This window comes from Uloborus diversus, chromosome 10, assembly GCF_026930045.1.
Source record: "Uloborus diversus isolate 005 chromosome 10, Udiv.v.3.1, whole genome shotgun sequence".
NCBI classification, from domain to species: Eukaryota; Metazoa; Arthropoda; class Arachnida; order Araneae; family Uloboridae; genus Uloborus; species Uloborus diversus.
The window spans coordinates 123053692-123073731 of NC_072740.1; the positions used below are offsets into that span (position 1 = coordinate 123053692).

Sequence of the window (20040 nt, forward strand, 5' to 3'; positions counted from 1 at the left end):
TGTCCTTTTATACTAATTCTAATATGTTATGACAATAGTTAACCTATGTCACTAAAAAAAACTAGAATTTTGTGGAAACTTTTAAATTTTTTTATTTTTCCATAGCAATAACATTTCTACCCAGTTTTACCCCCCACTAGCAGAGGGAAACCGGGTAAAATGACTTTTTTTTTACAAAAAAATTAATAAAAATTAAGAAACAAAAACATTTACAGTTTTGAAACTTTGGTTGCATCAATAGATAAGTAGTGCATACTTTTGCAAAATCTTGTTGCTTAAGCTAAAAGCTGATTTCTAGAAACCTGCAAACCTTAGGGTCCCGGTTTTACCCCACTTTCCCCTATAACACCATCTTCTTCATAACTTTTCTCAAATTTTTGTTTTATGGAGTTAATAGATTTGGCAAGTGAGGCATCCCATATGTTACTGCAGAACCTACATGAATAAATTTCTGAGAGGAAAAGCTTGCTGTTAAATTTCAGAAAGAGTTTTAGTATACATATTTCTATCTTTGTACAAGTTAATGACAAACGTTCACCAGCTAACTTATAGACAAAAAGAGAATTGTGCTTGTCATTAAATTCAATATCTCTTATCCATTTATAGATTTTTGTAGCTTTCTTGTGTGACTGTCTCTTAGATCAAGCTAACGCCCCCCCCCCCCCAGAACCTAGCCAAAAGCACTGGGACCAGAAAAATGTCCCTTTAGCAGAGGTGTAATTTAAAGGATGTCCCATACATTAAATTATCTTTATTTTATCCATAAACGAAGTCTTAAAAGATAATTTTTAACACTCACATGTAACTTTTGATGCTTTATTCATCTGATTTTTTTTTAAATTTTAATGTGATTTGTTACTTTGCTTGCAATTTTTTTATATAGTTCTTATCCTAGACATCATGCAATAAGTTTTAAATGTTACATTAAGTACAAGAAATTGCTCGACTGAATCTCTTCAATCACCAAAATTAAAAAACATCTTTTGAAACAATTTTGATAAATACCAAGTTTTAGATGTGATCAGAAAAAAAGATGCATCAGAAAACAATAAATCCCTCTAGATGATAACAGAAATTAAATTTCATTTTTTATTTAAAAAAAACTTTGCTAAACAGTTCTATTAATATCTAGTTTGAATTAAAATGCAGTATAGTTTCTTTAGAACATATTTATCTTAACTTTTTCAAATTACTTTACCTTTTGTCTTTTTAAATTATTGATCAGCTGCATTTGCTTTTTGATAGCATTGTGAAGCTCAGAGTTTTGTTTGTCAATTCTACGATTTTCAGTAGTTAGTTCTTCCATTTTTCTTTGGTAGTTTTCTTGAGCCTCCTTAAAATCACAATAATACATGATTAAATAACTAAGCAGTAATCTTAAATAAAACTTCATAGACTATGAAGCAAAATCAAACTGATGTACAAATTCAAGAAAAACTCTTAATTTTTGTTAATAAAAAAATTCAAACACAAAAATGAACAGCTTATTTAATTCAAACATTATTTAATTTAAAACTAAACAGTTAAAAGCAGATAATTAGTAAAAGTTTAAACTTAAAGCAGTCAATATATATTTAAGCGTTTAACTAAGAAAAACAATGTAACCAGAAAATTCCACAAATGAATATGAAGCTTGGAAATGTACAAAATGGAAATGATAAACTTTTGAGGGTAATGAAAAACAGGTAAAAGTTTCAAGAATTTTCAATTTTATTTTATAATTTAATTGCACATTTCCTTTTAATAATTCTTCTTTATGATAACAATTTCAAAGAAAAGCTTCATTAGTTCAATCTATTCTGCACTACTTATTTATAAATTAAACTCACTTAAAATTGTAATTAAAAATTTAGTAAAAACAATCCATTAAACGTAAGTGTTTATTATCCTCTAGTCAAAGTAAGTTTAGCATAAATATGTGATGATTTCTCCTTTTAGTATTATAAGCAGAGCTGTCAACTTTTGAAAATCCAAAATCATAGCAGTATTTCACAGTGGGGGAGGGGGAGCATGGCCGCTGCCACAGATTTAAACACAGTGTTGAATTGTCAACAGTATAAAGAACAAAAACAATGATACTTAACAAATTTCAAACATCATACAGAAAATATTAATAAGGAATAAAAAATTTATATCCTTCACGGAATTTTTGGCAGTTTTTCCGCTTCTTGCCAAACATTCAATGACTGGATCAGCATTGTGATCTAAAAACCGATCCATCTTTACACCATGCAACTTTTGAAGAGGGATTCTTGTTGCGCAGGACCGTCAGCACATGTGTAGAAGTTTGATTTGCTGAACTTACCTGCTTAGTTTTCATGCAGTTTGTGTTTTTTTTTTTCCTTAATGTTCTTGGGATTATAAATTGGAAAAAAAACAACAGAAAATCGTAATTTTTGCAGTCACTTTCGTAGCATCGTAGTTTAAAGCTGTAATTTATAGAAACTACGATTTTTTCAGAGCAGTTGGCAGCTCTGATTATAAGAAACAAACTAGATCTATGAATTCTTCATTATAAAATAAAATGCTTCAGTTTTAGAAGAAATTTGTGATTATTTCAGATAAAAAATTTACAAAATGATGCAGTACTCATTATGCACTATCAATTTATCGGATGCATCCTCTGTTTGATTCTTTTTTTTTTTTTTAGTTTTGTAAGATGGTTTCTAAACTCAAGTAGCCAAAGGGTGTAGCGTTAAAGTACATCCCAAACCATTGATTTTCTCTGAATAAAGCACACTAGATGCCAATTCTATTTGATGTGGGTAAAACTATTTCATTGGTATAAAAATTAATCAATTTATTAGTTTTCTCAGAGCTGTTAAACTTACTAAATAAAAGGAAAGGAGTTTGTTTTTCAATTTTGAAAGAATTATAATTTGTCCTTCATGCATTCCTATTCAAAATTTAAAAAGGGTTATGTGATAATTTATCTCTCATAGCTAAATATAAATAAATTCTTTAAAAAAAAAGAAATTTTGAACTTTTGACACCTTGAATTCAAATTATGCTTTTCGCAATCACGAATGGGTGTGTGTGTAGGTGTGTGTGCACGTAGGCATATGTGTAAGGGCATGTGTTTCTATAGGTATGTGGTGTAGGTTAGTGTATATATAGGATATGGAGGCAACCACCCAGGAGGAGCAAATTCTGATGAACAGTGCTGCTGATGGAGACGGTGCTTGGTGAAGGAGCAGCACATGCAGGGTCTGGTCCGCAGTGGTGCTCTCAAAGGACTGGGGGGGGGGGAACTAAAGGATGGGGAGGTCACTCAATGGTCAAGTGAAAACAATAAGCAATTCCTAATCACTTAAAAAGTTCTTTATGCTATCTTCAAAAAATTCTATTGTGAAATTTTACATTTTGATGATAACACTTATAGCTCAAAAACATACTTCTTCAACATTCAAGCATTTTAACAATATATCACTTTGAATGCTTGATTGAGTAATTAAGTTGCTGGTCCACACACATAGATTTCTTTTGTTTTTGTATGGATAAACCAACTTCTTTTGAGAAAACAATAGTAATATGATTTAATAAATAGCCAAACATCAAGAAAATTTTATAAACAAATAAAAAAAGGCAATTTTTCATTCTTAACCCTCTATAACTGTACATGTCAGCAAAATGAATCAATCACAATACAGAAAAAGCACCATAAAAAGACAATGTTACATTTGCAAGAAACAAATACAAGACAACCATAAATATAAAAATTACGTTCAACGAAACTGAGCACCCAACATTGCCATAGCTACACTACCTATAAAACATGTTAGAAAAGTGAATCAATCACTCTACAGAAAAAGCATTACAAAAACTAGAAGTTATATTTGGAAGAAGCAAATAAAAGACAACACTGAATATGAAAGTTTTGTAATGTTCATCCAAACTGAGCACCCAACATTGTCATAGCAACACTACGTAGAAGATGTGTCAGCAAATGGAATCCATCAGCATATAGAAAAAACACCACAAAAACAAGATAATTTGGAGGGGACAACTTCAAGAAAACCCTGAATATAAAAGTTATGCTGTGTTCATCCAAACAGAGCATCTACTAGGAGACTTTACTAGCTCTTTGGAAAAGAAATTGAGGCAATTGAGGGAATTTTATATAGCTTGGAAAAGGTTTTTCTTTAGGAAAATTAGAGGTTTATTTATTTTTTATTTTTTTCAATTCACATGATTTAAAGGAACAAACTATTTGTTAAGCTACAAATTTTATGACACAATATTAGTTGGGCTTTACAAATAACACCAGCTAGACCAAAAGATATGCAGAAAATCTATATATACAAGACTGCACAAAAAGTTAAGACGTTACACAAATTTTAATGCAACATATAACGAATTAAAATGAAATAGGAACTTTTATATTAAGATATATGAACTCATGTATCATGCAAAATAAAAACTTGAGAACAGAAAATCCATCAATAGTGAACTTAGAACAGTATATATCTTAAAACTTTTAAAATATGTGATACAAAAAATGTAAGAATAAAAATATATTTTAATTTAATTTTATATTCTAACTAAAGATAGAAAAGAACAATTTCAAACAGCAATGTACCCACCATTGCTTCATATTAGATTTAGTATGTACTAATAGGTATTCTCAAAAAGCACAATATTTTGAAAAGCTTCTGATTCAAATCTAAACCACAGTCCTTTAAGCTGTGAATTATAATTGCTTCTCTTTGGAGCACATAATCTACCTTAGCATGCTGCATAAATTTTGGCGGTAAAACGGTTACAACTCAGAGTAGGCAAACTGAGAACTTGCTGGAAAACCCAATTTGATCTACCTAAAAAATCGCAAAAAGTAATAAAAAAAAATTTACAAGATGTGCCACATGTGCTTTGAATAGTTTTTCTCATCAAAAACATCAAACTCTGTCCTGTGAAAGCTTAAGCCTCCACAAGCCACTGAACCTCCTCGTGTAGGGATTTTTTTAAGAAAAAGAAGAAAGAAAATATATTATGAGAAAAAACCAAAATTAAATGCATAACTTATATGTTAAAAGAAATTTAGGTTTTTCAGGAGAAAGATCACATTCCTCTCCTAGAAACAAAACAATTTTATTTCTAAAATTTTGCTCCATAGTTCACATCATTTCTTAATGCCAACTTTAGACACTTCGGCGATCCATAAATGCTGCTGTCCTCTGAGTACACCTATTGCTCACTAGACCAAAGAGAGCCTAAATTTGCAATTTATGACTTTAATTTTAAAACTTTTCTGCAGGAGAGGCCCTTATTCCCATGCTGCATGCTCCTCTACAAATGCTGTGAAGCATAATTAAAAACTGATAGCTATTTCCCCACAGCAATAAATTACAAGTTAAGAATTTTTTGGTATTAATCTTATCTTAAATTTTACATATTCACCCTATTATTGTTGCTATTTTTACATTCAAACTCGGTATAAAAACCTGAAGACGGGTAGATGCGGTAGTTTTTTGAAAAAAAAAATTATCAGGTACTGTTAGAGACGTCATCATTAGGACAAACATCCAAAGAAAGTTTGTTAAAAAACTTTGAAAGGCACCTCTTAAAATGATTGACTAGATCCACCACTGATCAGAACAAACTAAGTTTCATTTTTTGCTGTCTTAACACTTGGAGCCAGAGATTCCCATGTGTTCTGTGGCTCTAGGAGGAGTTGGGAAATCTTCATAAGGGCACGGCAGAATGTTGCAATAACATCACCAATCATTAGAGAGACATCAATTATGAAACTTTTTAAGATTCCCTGTCCTCCCTGTGGCATAAATAAGAGCTATAAAATGTAGGTATACAATTTCTATTTATTTCTATCTGCTAGTTACGGTTAGTCATACTTTTGCTTAAGGAGGAGTTCCGAGTGGAAGTCTTAGTTCAAAAAAAGCCCTTTGACACAAAAATGCTTGGGAACCAAGCCATTTGTTATTTCATAACATGTCCTGCCTTATCCAGTGCAGTTTTTCTTGTTTATGATGAAATTACAAAAATGTTTGCAGCCAAGTTTTTATACGTCTCAAGTGTCGCATTCTACAATCCTTCTACACTAGTTTATCTTGAAAAGCATTCTTTTATTATATGATTCATAGAACAATTTACATTTGAAACCAGCCATCATATGTGTTCAGTATTTTGAACAGTGGTCACTGGAGACCTCTCGGGTCGTTATTTGGTCTGGTATTATAGTGTAAGGATTTCTTTTCAGAACTTTTGGTAATGATTCAAAATATATATTTTTTTTATTGGTTCTAAGATTATGTGGCCAGAATATTATCAGCTTATTTCAATGCTAAAATTTGCTTTCATCTGATTTTCCCTAGGGTCTAAACATTTGTGTGAGTATATATTCACATATTATAGTACTAAAAAAATATTCAAAAAATCACTACAGACATAGAAATATACAAAATGCAACTAAAAAATTTTGAAACTGCGTTTACTTTACTATTCTGTTTTGCTTGTCGTAAATCTCCTTTAATTCTTTCATTTTCTTCCAATGATCTAGCAAGTTTAGTTTCTAGATTGGATTTGATTGATGCAGCTTGTCTTTGGCCTTGCTTCAAAATATCTGTTTCCTATAAAAAATAATACATTTGTCATTAAAGCAAGCTTTAAATAAAGTATAATAAATATTATCTTTTGCAGTTTTAAGGTTATAGTAAAGGTTTTTTCATGTTTCCTTTTCAAGAAAGTAGTCATATGTGCTTTAAAATTTCAGAGTAATTGTTAACATAATACTTACTCATTGCATAAAATTGAATGTTGAATGTACAACATTAGGAAATGTTTTGCTCGACAAAGATTAAGCTTTGAATGGCCATACATTAGAAAAATTTTGAAATGAGACTTGAGTATATGTGTGCATACATCTGTGCTTTGATCATACAAGATTTGCAAAAGAGCAAGCAGACTTGTTAAAAAACCTTTTTCATTTTTCTAAACCCAAATCACAAATGCAATTCTTTAATCATTAGTCAAAATATCTTTCCTTTTTAAATATTGATATAACAGAAGTATATCAATCAGTTCGGCCCAATGCTTATTTGTTAGCTATGTATTATATTTATGCGTACAAAATAAATCAGTGGCGGCTCATGGGAGGGGCCAGAGGGGACCCAGGCCCCCTCACTTTTTTTAGACAATAATTTATAACTATTTTATTCATCTTTTTTTTTTTTTTTTTTTTGTGTGTGTGTGTACGTGTTTTAAATTTAAAACATTGGATTGAACCGTATTTTTCTGCGTATAATGCGAGGATTATCTGTTTAAAAAGTAAAATCAATGAGGTGCAGTTTATACGCTGCCGCAGATTATCTGTGTGTGTGTGTGTGTGTGTGTGTGTTTTCCCTCAACACCAACACATTGAACCTCAATGTTTACAGTAGGATTCGCCGAGACCGTTACCAAAGAATCCATTATACTGCCTGTATGTTGTTTATTTTACATATCTTGAATGCTATTCATATCTTTCGTGATTTACTTATTAGATTAAGTATTTTGTAGCTTGTCCTGTGTTTAAAATGAATTTAATTTTATCTATTTAACACAAATAATTATTTTAAGAAAGTTTAAATATTTCTTCTTTTTTTTTCAAAAAATAGGGGTTGGGGGGCTGCAAGTGCACCCATGATCTGGCCCCCTCACTTTTTCAAGGCACTAGCCACCACTGAAATAAATGTAAAGCAAATAAAAGTTGAAAGTGACATTTTCAAGCATTTATAAAGGAATTATTAAAAGATAAACCCAACAAAGACGTTCAAAATTCAAATATTTTGATAAAAACCTTATGAAATGAGAACTATATATATATTTTTTTTAAATGTTTTTCTTTGGTCAGAATCCAATAAGTTTACGTTCATTGTAAAATATTATTATCAAAAATGAAAAGAAAAATAATACAATTAATTGTAAACTAACACTGAAAAAATAAACAACAAATTTACTAGTTTTCCAACCAAATGCCCTAACTAAATAGGTTGACTAATAATAATGAAAACTGAAGAAAAATATGTGGCACCAATCACTTTAAATGAGTGATGAGTTTGCTCTTACTGAACGAATTTAATTACATTTTGTCTGCATGATTCATACTTTAGTATCAATGTACTAAAAATGTACTGCAATAGACGTAAAGTTAATTAAATAGACCAGGGCTCTCCAATCTACAGTCTTCAGGCCAAATCTGACCTGCGAACTTATTTTTGTCGGCTGGCCCGAAGCTTACAAACTGAATTTTTTTTTTTTTTTAATTTGATAATATCTTTTTTTTTATGCATTTTAAAAGAAAACTAAGCCAAGCAAATCTCAAAAATCACCGCAAAGCATGATCCTAGCCAGAGGAGGGAAAGAAAGATCAACTGTCTCTCCCTAGAAGAGAGTCTCAACTTTCACTTTTCTCCCTAAAGTCAACAAAGATAATTTAAAATTGGATTTTTGAGACTTCCATTTCAAAAAATTTTTGGAGAATAGTTCTTCATTTGATCAAAAGTATCCTTAAATAGTGTTTTGGATGTGTTTAATTTCAAACGATTTCTGGGGAGAGATTTTGAGGGGACTTTTTCAAACCTCTCAACATATATAGCTTAAAATTGCATTTTTTAAACTTCAATATCAAAAATTTTCTGGTACAGATCCTGAATTATGACCATTCTTTTAACATCATCTTTTAATATCATGTGTTTCTAGGACTCCCAAAACGTTTTGGAAGAGAGCATCTCAACCTTCCTCATTTCCTTAACATCACAAATCTTCAAGATAATCTAAAATTGCGTTTTCAAAACTAATTTGTAACAAAGAAAAATCTTTGACTTTACCAAAGATAACCTAATATTGACTTCATTTTTGGAAAATAATTTAGGGGTGATAATTGCAACCTTTCTTTCCTTGAATTTGACTACAATTGCCAAAAAATGCAAGTTTTGAAAATTTCTCCTGAGGTGGACACTGAAACTTTTCCTCAGACCATCTCTAAAACCACCAAAAATCGACTAAAACTGCCTTTTTAAGACTTTAATTTGGAACATTTTCCAGGGTATATGGCTCAATTCCTTCATTTCTGTCCTTCCTCTGATTCAAAGACAGCCTAAAATGTTTTAGGCCTGAAAACTTTTCATATCTATCATTTCTTCAAAGCAAATACCTTTTATAAATTCACTCATTTCTTTTTTTTTTTTTTTTTTTTCTCAAAATAAATTTTCGTTTTGGAAATTGAAGCAAGATGGGTAAGGGCGGCAGCATCAAGTTATTCAACGAGCTCAAAAACTGACACTGGACAAAGGGCAGCTAAAAACCACCATCTTGTTGTACCTTGGCTAGCCCGTCTCCAATGTGAATTCTGGCTACACTCATGCCACTGAGTGTATTTAAAAAAGAAACAAAAAACGGTGGGTGATGGAGATGAGGGGAGGGGAGATAGTGTTAACTAAATCATCTGAATTGAAATATTGTTGGATTGTTGGCTCACCTAGCCTCCAAAAATTTACAATGTGGCTCTTGAGCAAAAAAGTTTGGAGACCCCTGATATACAGTAAATTTAGATTAAAAGATAACATAACTACAAAGCCATTTCAGATCATTTGTTTCCATTATCATAAAAGTACTATTTTATACAATGTTTTAGATTTAAATCAAATAGGCAGTGTTTAACTATTTTAGAAATAATATTATGAAATGATTCAAACATCATATCTGTACGTGAGAGTTAAAGGGACTGTGTCTAATTTTTTGAAATGAAGATCTAAGCACTGGATTACTCAATGTTTTATACTCCACTTAGAGGTATAAAGCACTAAGAATAATTCCTTATAGTAAACAAGATAGACAATGAAAAACAGCACTTGCTGACACATTTCACCAAATGGTTTTGAGGTAAAAAGACTTTGAACATGTCTGCTGGAAGTTTTTGTTTTTTGACATGGTTCTTTTATCTCCCAGATACAGATGTATGTCTCAATGGATTTCTTTAAAGATCCTTTCATTTATTCTTTCCAAATTCAGTGGTTTTTCCACAATGTATTTGCATTTATAAGCATCTCACCTTATTGACAAAACTTAGTTCTTTTTTCATTCTATCACATTTATCTTTAGTTTCATCAAGAGCTTTCTGCAATTTTTCGATTTGCTGTTCTTTGTTTGAATTATCCCTCTGAAGTTTAGTACGATCTATTTCAGTATCTTTCAGACGTTGTTCTAGTAGTATAATCATTTCATCCTAAAATAAATAAATGTCATTAACTGTCTATAATAGCACATGGATTACATTTTGCATTACTTTGTAAGGAAAATATATATTCTTTAAAAAAAAAACATTCAAGTAAATTATATTTATTGTATTCATTCCAAGAACTAATACATTAAATCTTAATTTCAAGATTGCTTCCCCAATGAAAAATTAAATGCTTCTCACTGATTTGGAAAAAAAATAAAATAAATAAAATAAATAAATAAAAATAAGAAAAGTTATGTAGAATGACAGCAATTTTGGTTGAACTTGGTATATTAAGTTTACATTTAAATAGCAGTGCAGCATAGTAAGTTTCAAAGCTAACAAAATACTTGACATTATTACATGTAAAACAAACAATCAATTTCAAAAAATTCTTAGAGTTTTACAATTCTACAAATATTTGGTAAAACCTCCTTTCGAAATCACTTTCTGTATTTGGTTTTCTGCTCTTAAGAAAGATTATTCTCTAATTGTATAGTCACAATCCAGAAAACAGTGGATAAAATCGACAAATTCAAAAACTGGTGCAGTCAAAGCACAAGAAATGCTTTTTGACACAATTATTGCATCTTTGCACTCATCTAAAAATGCTCCTGACTAATTGGACATCCCAGATGTCTCCAAGCTTTGGAGAAAAGAATCCTGCTCATCAAAATTCAGGCTTATCAGAAATTGCAGGAAAAAAAACAACAGAAAGAGTCAAACTAAAAAAAAAACAGCACTTCTTGGGAAAAATGATTCAAGCAACCCTTGAATCAAAATGGAGCATAATTTATATGATTTTACTTTTGGTGTCATTAATTGAGAATAGATAAAGAAATAGACATTCAAAGTTGAAATATCATAGGAAATGAGGGGCAAAAAATAGAAAGTATAGGGAAATAGGAAGTTTTTCATGTACATACAAATTCAAGAAATATAGGAGTGCTGCAACATCTGTAAATAGAGAAAAATTTAGCATAACGTTTAAAAATTAATCATAAGTACTTTGTAGATGACTGGGCTTAATAAATTTTCTTTGAAATCTTGTCTTGACACAAAGCACCAAAGCCAACAAAACCAAAATAATTTACAACTTGTAATGAATATAAAATGCATTTTTGAGAAAAAGATTTCCACAGAGAGAATGAAGTTTATAGAGTTTAATATGTTACTAAAAAATTAATACCTTATCCACACATTCCCGTATTAAGGTTTCTAATTCCTCTTTTAGACTTCTGACTTGAGCATTAAGGAACTGTACAGTAACTTCTATAAATATAAAAGTCAGGAAATTTTAGGCACATAATGCATTTAGGGGAGAAACTAAAAATACAATAGATAAAGTCAAGCTAAATTAGGTGTATCAAATGCTTTAAAAAATGCTTAACATTTAGAAACCCAAATAAATACAGTTTAAGACTAAAAACACTAAAATTATCTTTAATAGCAAGGCAGACAACAATCATCTTCATGTCAGTAAAAATTTAAAGTGCATCATTTTCAGAGTCTATCATTTGCAATCAGTGGCGGCTCATGCCTTAATTTAGGGGGTGGGTCCGCTGTGTAAAGTTCTCAAAATAATATTTATACAGATAAAATGAAGAGAACTAAAGTTAGTAATGCTAAACAACAAAATATAGTCCTTTTGCAGTTTTTTTATTTCAAACTTCTCTTCTAGCATCAAAGTTAATGTTGGTGATTTTAGAAAATAATCTACTTGATTATTATTTTTTTTAATTTCAAAGTAAACAATCTAAATTTAAAGACACCCAACCCATACAACTAGTAATAAACAACACACAACATTAATCAAACTACTAGTACACTCTTGATATAAACACGATCAGTTGATCACGCAGCAGCATTAATTTTAATTTAGTCATGCTTCCTTGTATCAAATTATGAAACTGGTAACAATATTTCTTTCTAGAAACAAATAGTTTCCTTAATTCTCAATATATTCTTCTTTTTCAAAATTAGAATTACCTTTAATTTTTATTGTGTGAAAACACATCACAATACCTAGGAGTCACATCACATTCATTATTTAATTCCTTTTTTTTATTCATTTAAATAAAATATGTAATTCTTTGAAATCTTTGTACGTGCTTACTGATTAACCAATATTTTTTAATGCTATTAAAAAAAATCAAAACGCTTAAAGATATTTCAATTCAACAAAAAAATTATAAGGTTGTTTTTGCACATATTTCTGAAATCTTTTTTTGCTAAATGATCATAATAATCATTTCTAAAAAGCTGTGCATTTGTTTGCTTAACCTCTTAATTAAAAATATTCTGTCATTAATTATGTTAAAAATCATAAAACTTCCATAGTAAATTTTGTTTGTAAGGATATAACGAACTCTCAGCGTTTTAGTAATTTATAAAGTGCTTATCCAATGCACAATTTTGTTAAATATATTGTACTGACTGCAAAACGTATTGATTTGAAGCTTCATCTTCAATATAAAAAAAATCCTTAGCTATTGCATTAACATGGAAGCACACACACACAACAAAGAAAAAAAAGTTTGAATTTTGCGAACTTGAAATCTCAAATTATGCTTTTTGCAATCGGGAATTGTGACAGGGCCCTACTTGTTGGGTTTCTTGCTTCTACTAGTGGCTTTTATCGCAACCATAATTTAAATTCAAGACTTTAAAATTCAAATGAATGTCAGGGACTGGATGTTGGATGTTATGTGCTAGATGTTGCACGCTGGATACTGTTTTCATGTAAAAAGGATTGGGTAAAGTTGAGAAGGGTTGTTTATAACTAATTTGATTTCGAGGCACATGGACACCTGTATTATAAGCATAGAAAAGTAAAATCAAAGGACGAATGCCTTTCAACAGTCAAGTGAAAACAATAAGCAAATTCGTGATTGCTCAAAAAAAAGTTCATCGAGAAAATGCTCACCTAGCGTGAGTGACCTAAAGCTAAAGTTATTTTTTAAATAATTAAGCTAGAGCGCTGAAACTCTTTTTATAATGTTTTAAACAATCTGAAGATTGTAAATAAACAAAAATCAATAGTTTGGTCATTTTTGAGATACTGTAGCCGCTATACCTTTAAGGACTTAATGTTCTGGGTCAAACTGAAATAATTCAAGTTTGTTCTGCGATAGAATACTTTAGCATAGAAAAGGCATAAATAAAGCCTATTATACGATGAATACTTATTACTTTAGCCAACTATCAGAACAAAGAAAAAAATTGAATATATCCCACACAATTGAAACTGTTTTGTAAAACTTTCGGACAAATTCAGAATTTTTACTAGCACCACGATCTGTGCTGTATGCTTCTAAAAAATAAACTCTCCATTCACAAATTCCGAGAATTCCAGTCAAATTAGCTCCAAGCAGAAAAATAAATAAATAAAAATATGCATGAGATGTAATAAAACCATAAAATTGTAAACCCCTACTCCAGGTATTAACAGCCACAAATGATTAAAGACAAAAGAGGCATGGAGGAAAAGAAACCTTTTTTCATTCACTTGAGCTCCCAGTTTTGAGCTCTCAGAGCTGTTGTTTCGTATAGGTGATGCGCGTAAAATCCTCCCACCTACTTTTGCCCTTCAACTGCTATTGGGTGAAGATATTTTTCCAAGAACTAGGGACTGGTACCCTTATAGGAAGAATCGTGGTGACGCAACTTGCCGTTTTGGTTTGTCTGGGTGACTCGTGGTGATTGGTTAGGAGAGAAGGTGTGGCAGGGGCCACAGTCAGAATGCCCCAAAGAATCATTCTCAAAGTTTGCAAGCGCGAACGCTAACAGATGGAAAACTTTTAATATTTTATTAGCGATATGCAGAGTGCCAGAAATTTAAAATATGTTTCACATCCCTATTTCGTTGGTTTTTTTTTTTTAAACTAAAATACAAAACGTTATTTTCAATATATGTGCTATTTAATTGTGCACAATGTTTCTGGGGGGGGGGGGGACCAGACCCACTCAGTCCATAGCGATGAGCCGTCCCTGTTTGCAACAGAGATGATGGGTGAAAACTAAGAATTACTTTTTCCGCATTAAATGCTAGAAAACAAGATGCTAGAAATAAAATCATATCACTCAGTTTTAGAGAATAGATTTCACAGAACAGCACATTAGAAAATTCATACAATAAAATGCTTCATGCCTCACCCCTTCAAATAAAGAACAATCGACTTTAGTTCTAATTTATTATTTTCTCTATATCTCCGAATCTTAAGAACTTTTTTGTTCCAGCTGCCCAAGTATAAATCATCAGTCATGAAGCTAATTGTGTTACAATATTAAAACTACTTCGGGCATCATGCAAACATGCAGTGATATGCTTATTATGTTGTGAGCAAAGGATGATGAATAAATACTAAGTGCTAAACAACAAAATATGCATGCAAAAAATGTGTTTGAAAACATCAGAAATGTGAAGTTGGACATGCATAATACCAATCATTTTGTGTGCACTAACAGCTGAAGTTTGTGTTGTGATGACCTCTCTAACAAACACTAGCTATAAACTCTTGCCTGTAAAAATTGATTCCCCACCGTCAGTATAGTAATCCGGAATGTCCCCAAGAATGCTTCCTAATCCTCCACCATCCCTGAGAAGAGGAGCTAAAGATGAATTTCGAGCAACAGTTGAAGGTACACCAAGCAATCTTTTATTTTCTTGACTAAGATCTCTATGTCTATTTAGCAAAGAATCTCGGTTTGGGTATCTTCTAGCTGGTTTATAACCTGAAGGCCCAGTGGACTGAAACAGCACCAATAATTTTATAGTAATAAATAAAAGCAATTGTAACAAATACAGCATAAAATGGCAAGATTTTTTTAAGGTGAAAAATATTTCATGAAATACAAAAGTAATTTAGAGAAAGGCAAGATTCTCTTTATCACTGTTCTATCTTTCCTTGTCCACTGTTCAACCTCTTATAGATGTATGTGACCCCAGTAAAATGGCTTGCAATACATCAACTGGGACATAATCGCAGCCCCAAAATAAATCAGAAACAAAAAGTTTTTACAAACTTAAATGGCCTGCTTTTCCACAGGTCAGCATCAATTTCTAACAGCCATATTTCGCGCACTCGATTATCTTAAACTCAAAATTATATCAAATATATCTTTCTAACAGCTTAACATTGCTTGAAAACAAAATATTTCTTTTGTCAATATATGTAAAGTTGATATAAAAATCTTATCACATTCCTTCCTTCACTGTAAGGCAACATAAGAAAGAAAGGAATATATTAGTGCTGTAAAGCAAAAGATAATAATCTAACGTTAAAATGCACAAATTTGTTCCAAACTACAGACCCATTTTTCAGAATTTCAAGGAACCTTTTTTTTTTTTCAACACAATATAAGTTCACTTTCATTGAAATGTCTTTTCATCTATTAGCTCACTTTTTGGTTATGAAAAAAAAAAGGGTTTCTTGTAATCCTGAAAAAACCATGTTTGCAGCTTGTTGCAAGGATATTGCATCATTATATTTTCCTGCAAGGCAATGTGTTCTGCAAATACAAACATTTCTTCTTCCTTTTTCTTTTTCTTTTTCAAGCCAAGCACTTTTGTTTGCAATCTATCAACGCACAAATACATGTAAAGCAAGTTATAGAAATGATTTGCAACATAAAAATATACCAGTGTAATATTTTGAATCTCAGCAAAGAAAACATCTTCATATAAATAAGGACATTTTTTATACAATATGTATGAAAGAAATTTAAACCAAATAATCTATATGAATGAAACAGAGTATGTGTGAGGAAAGGATATGTATGTAGAAAAACAGACCAGTTGAAAGTATAACTTACTTTTGTGCAGGTACACCCTATAAAAGCATTTTATTTTTATTTTCATAAGCAATTGCAGATTTAACTAATCCTGAATTCACTATAAGTTTATTCAATCAATCAATGCCTAAATTTTTTAATATCAAGTCTGTGTAAAAATGAATTTTGTTTTAATAAAAACTTTTTTTTCTACTTCTTGAAACAAAACATCAAACATACATACAAAATCTTTTGCAATTTTCTTGATTTTTTATTACTGAAAAATAATTTAAATGACATTAGTTTTTTTAGTTAAAAAGATTTGAATTTCTTTCAGAGGCGTTAATGTTAAAAGTCTTTTAATAGTTCAATCAATAAAATGAACTGTGTGGACTGAGGTCTTCTAGCCTAAATCTATCAAATGAAAAAATGTTTTCTGAATAGAGTTATGTGCTCAAAACGCATTAAGAGGGCATGGTCACTTACAAACATTTTTCCCTATCTCATATCCCTTCTTTTCACTGTATGTTTTAGATTTCCCGGTGCTGCCCTTATAAAAAGTGACCCAATGTGGCTGGTAGATACACATGTTAGTGGATCATCCACAGCCCTATTGAGCTTTCAGTGGAAAGGAGTCAAAAAATTAGAATCAAATACAAGCACTTTCCTATTTGAATCAGTTAAAGACGAATGCAACATAACAGACCATAGCTAATATTTTGTAGAACAAGAAGCTTTACAACTGCAACTCTAAAGTTCTAACTGTAACATAAAATTTAAGAAAACACTTTTTCAAACCTTCAATTTTTGACAAGTTTTTATTTTTAGTCAATGCTATAATTACCCTCATTATCAACAGCTTTTTACCATCTAGTGGGCAAATTATATTCTTGATGCCATGAAAATCAATCGGTTTTTTATCATCAAAATTACGGAAGATGAAATTTGGGATACTAGTTAAATTTCCAAATTTTTTATCACAAAACAACTGGAATAAAGAGAAGTCAAATGTTGATAGGATGAAGGAGTTTATTTCAGTGATTGTCAACACAAAAAGTACGATTATGCAAATCCACAGCTTAAAACAAACCATGGAAAAAATGTATGAATTTAGAGAGGGTTACTTCATCCACCATGTAAAAAATTTATTTGCTTGAAAAAATGACATAGCTTTCTGGTTTCCCTAATGTATAGAAGGTATGCTAACAAAACATTACGAAAATGCATCAGCATAATTTAGAAGCAGCATTGAAGTGGCATAAACATGAGTGTAATAACATTTATAAAAAGTTACTGTTCTTATCTTCTCATTAATAAAAAACTATATAGTATTGATCTAATGTTAACATAATGCACAAGAAAAACAACATTAAGTTAATATTTCTCATTATGATAAAATATGTACCTTCTTTGGTTCTCGTTCTTCAAACTGCACAGGACTGACTCTAATAAAAAAAAAAAAAAGAAAAAAATAAGCATAAATTTGTAAGCATGTTAGCATTTGTTGCATTTTTCGCAAAATATGGAAATCTAAATGCCTTGACACAAAACTTAGTCAAGGCAATTTCACTTTTTTGCAGAAACAATAATTTTAAAAATTGATCCAAGAGAGGAAGCAAGCAAGCATGGGACATTCAACTTAATATTATTATAAATCATGTTTTTATGTTTAAATTACTATTAAGTTCAAAAATACTTAGTGTTAATATGCATTATGTTCCCCCAAAAAATGAATTGTTGGGGGGAGGGATTTCTACTGTTTTGAAAATAAAACTTCCAGCCTCTTAATGGTAAGCACAAGTCTAAACTTTTTATTTCAAATTTGAAAAAAAGAAAAGCTACGGCATATTTATTTCTTTAAAATGTCATGACCAAATTTCGAATTTTGTTTTCAAATATATATGAGATACTTCGAAGCATTTAAAAAAGAGGCAGGTTGTGAGAGTCGCCGAAGGTGGTGAGGACGAGGCCGGTGTTGCAGGTCAGACCAAGATAATCTAGATAAATACACGAATGATGTTCACAGAAAATTTCCGACTTTGCAGAAAATTTTTATATTTTTTAAACAAACTTATGTAATATTACTTTGTTTTTCTTATTGATTAGCAACAAATGTTGATCTCCAACTTTGAGGTACCCAAATTAATAACATTATAAAAGGGGAGTAAATATAGTTGAAAAAATATTCTACTTGCATAGTAGTACTCTGCTCATCAACGTTACATTTTTTCTGTTGGCTATGATGTAAGAAGAGTACTGCATTTTTGGCAGAAAATTGATAAGCACTCACATGAGTTCACAGACAGTTTTAAATTTTATCTAGGTCTGCCACAGGCAGTTAGTATATATAAAAAAGGCTGTATGTGAGTTTGCATGTATTATTAATAAAAAGCTAGTTTCTATTGAATTTTTGCTGAATTTGGCAGTCATTCTTCTATGCTCAGAAATTTACACAGGGGGGGGGGGGGGGTATGGAATTTTAAAAAACTCAGAAGGTCTTAACTCAAGTTTTGAGTCATACTGCACATGCTGCCATCTATTGACCAATTTTGAAGGATTATATTGTGAAATTTTTTTTAAAAATTTGTGTCGGACCTTTGCCAAATTTGACACAGAGGTCCTTTAATGCTCAAAAACTCCCATAGAGGAGTTTTTGAATTTAAAAACAAATTCAAATAGCTCTAAATTTAAAATTTGGCACTATTTTTCTTTTATTTAAACCTGATTGTTGAATATGTTTCACTTGACACACACCTTTCATTTTTGAGGTAGACCATTCAAAGTCAGGCAGTGCAACTAATATATATTATTAATGAATAATTTATCAAGTACTTATACATTTATGTCAAGTGATTCTACATTCATCAATTTTTACATATGAGGCAGTGAGAAGTGAAGAGATGTTAGTGGTTTTTTTTAAAGTTTTGAAAAGAACGCATTTAAAATTTAGATCCTAGGTGAAATTTTTTCTAAATCATGCTGTATAACAGCACCTACTATGGATGTTACTATCATCCCTTGTACCAATGCAGAGGACATGTTCTCTTACTGCTTGTACTGAATATCTCAATTCACCCCTTTGCTTCTCACTGCCACATATGTCATTTATGGTCTGATGATATGAATGATATCAGAACATAAATGACACAATTTATGACAATAAACAGATACAGTAGAACCTTGATTGACTGAGCTTGGATCAACTGAGGTTTCTGCTAACCAAGCTGATAATGAAGTCCTTTTCTTGCTTTTTAAATAATGTCAAGTTAATAAAATGATGAATTTTCAATTTGAAAATAAAAATATTTTCTGGAAATTTGTTATTTTTTAAATGCATCTTTCAATATCTAACATAGTATTGCTAAAAATAATTCAGTTGACTTTTTAAAATTTACTACAAGTTATTTTCCATTTTAGATTTTTAACTGTAAAACATAACTTTTTACCTGTCTATCTTTTGAAAATATTCTATTGAATTTTAATTAATATGTTTGGCAACCATGACAAATTTTTATACAAAGTTTCTATCAACCGAGATTTCCGACATCCGAGGCACTAGTGGTCATAATTAGCTCAGATAATCGAGGGTCTACCGTAGTTACATTTTTTATAATGATGAAACTTTGATTCATATCTTAGTAGTAAATAAAAAAAAAAACATTTAAAAAAAATCACCGTTTTGATCCATCACTGCTGGCACTTTTTTTATTTTGAGCATCAGCTTGCTCATTAAGAGACGGGCCATCATTTGGATCCTAATGTAAAATTAGTTTCATTAGGAAACACATATATTCATTCCATTTAGAAAATTGTACCAAAATTTTACAAAAGCATCGTAATTGAAAACATACGATGGAATGAATTTAAAAAATATTGATATTTACCCCATCATTATCTTGACTTTGCTCAGAATTGTCATTCTCCTCATTGCTTCTTCAACAAATTGAATAATTAATTTCAAAAAAATTACATAGTATACAAATTTACACTAAACACATTTTGTTGTTACACAGAAATATAATTGTGTCCACAATTTCATTCAACAGTACAAGTCA

General features: G+C 30.6%; 1 protein-coding gene across 1 annotated transcript in view; it reads right to left on the reverse strand.

Moving 5' to 3' along the window:
* Nucleotides 1-20040, reverse strand: part of LOC129231323 (testis-expressed protein 9-like) — a 30184-nt gene that overhangs the window by 8946 nt on the left and 1198 nt on the right. The window contains exons 2-9 of the mRNA XM_054865612.1: nucleotides 19870-19918; nucleotides 19661-19740; nucleotides 17391-17430; nucleotides 14756-14963; nucleotides 11403-11485; nucleotides 10046-10219; nucleotides 6450-6584; nucleotides 1199-1333 (exon numbers count right to left, since the gene is read on the reverse strand). Of these exons, the coding sequence (XP_054721587.1) occupies nucleotides 1199-1333; nucleotides 6450-6584; nucleotides 10046-10219; nucleotides 11403-11485; nucleotides 14756-14963; nucleotides 17391-17430; nucleotides 19661-19740; nucleotides 19870-19918 (904 nt within the window). The remainder of the gene's footprint in view (nucleotides 1-1198; nucleotides 1334-6449; nucleotides 6585-10045; nucleotides 10220-11402; nucleotides 11486-14755; nucleotides 14964-17390; nucleotides 17431-19660; nucleotides 19741-19869; nucleotides 19919-20040) is intronic.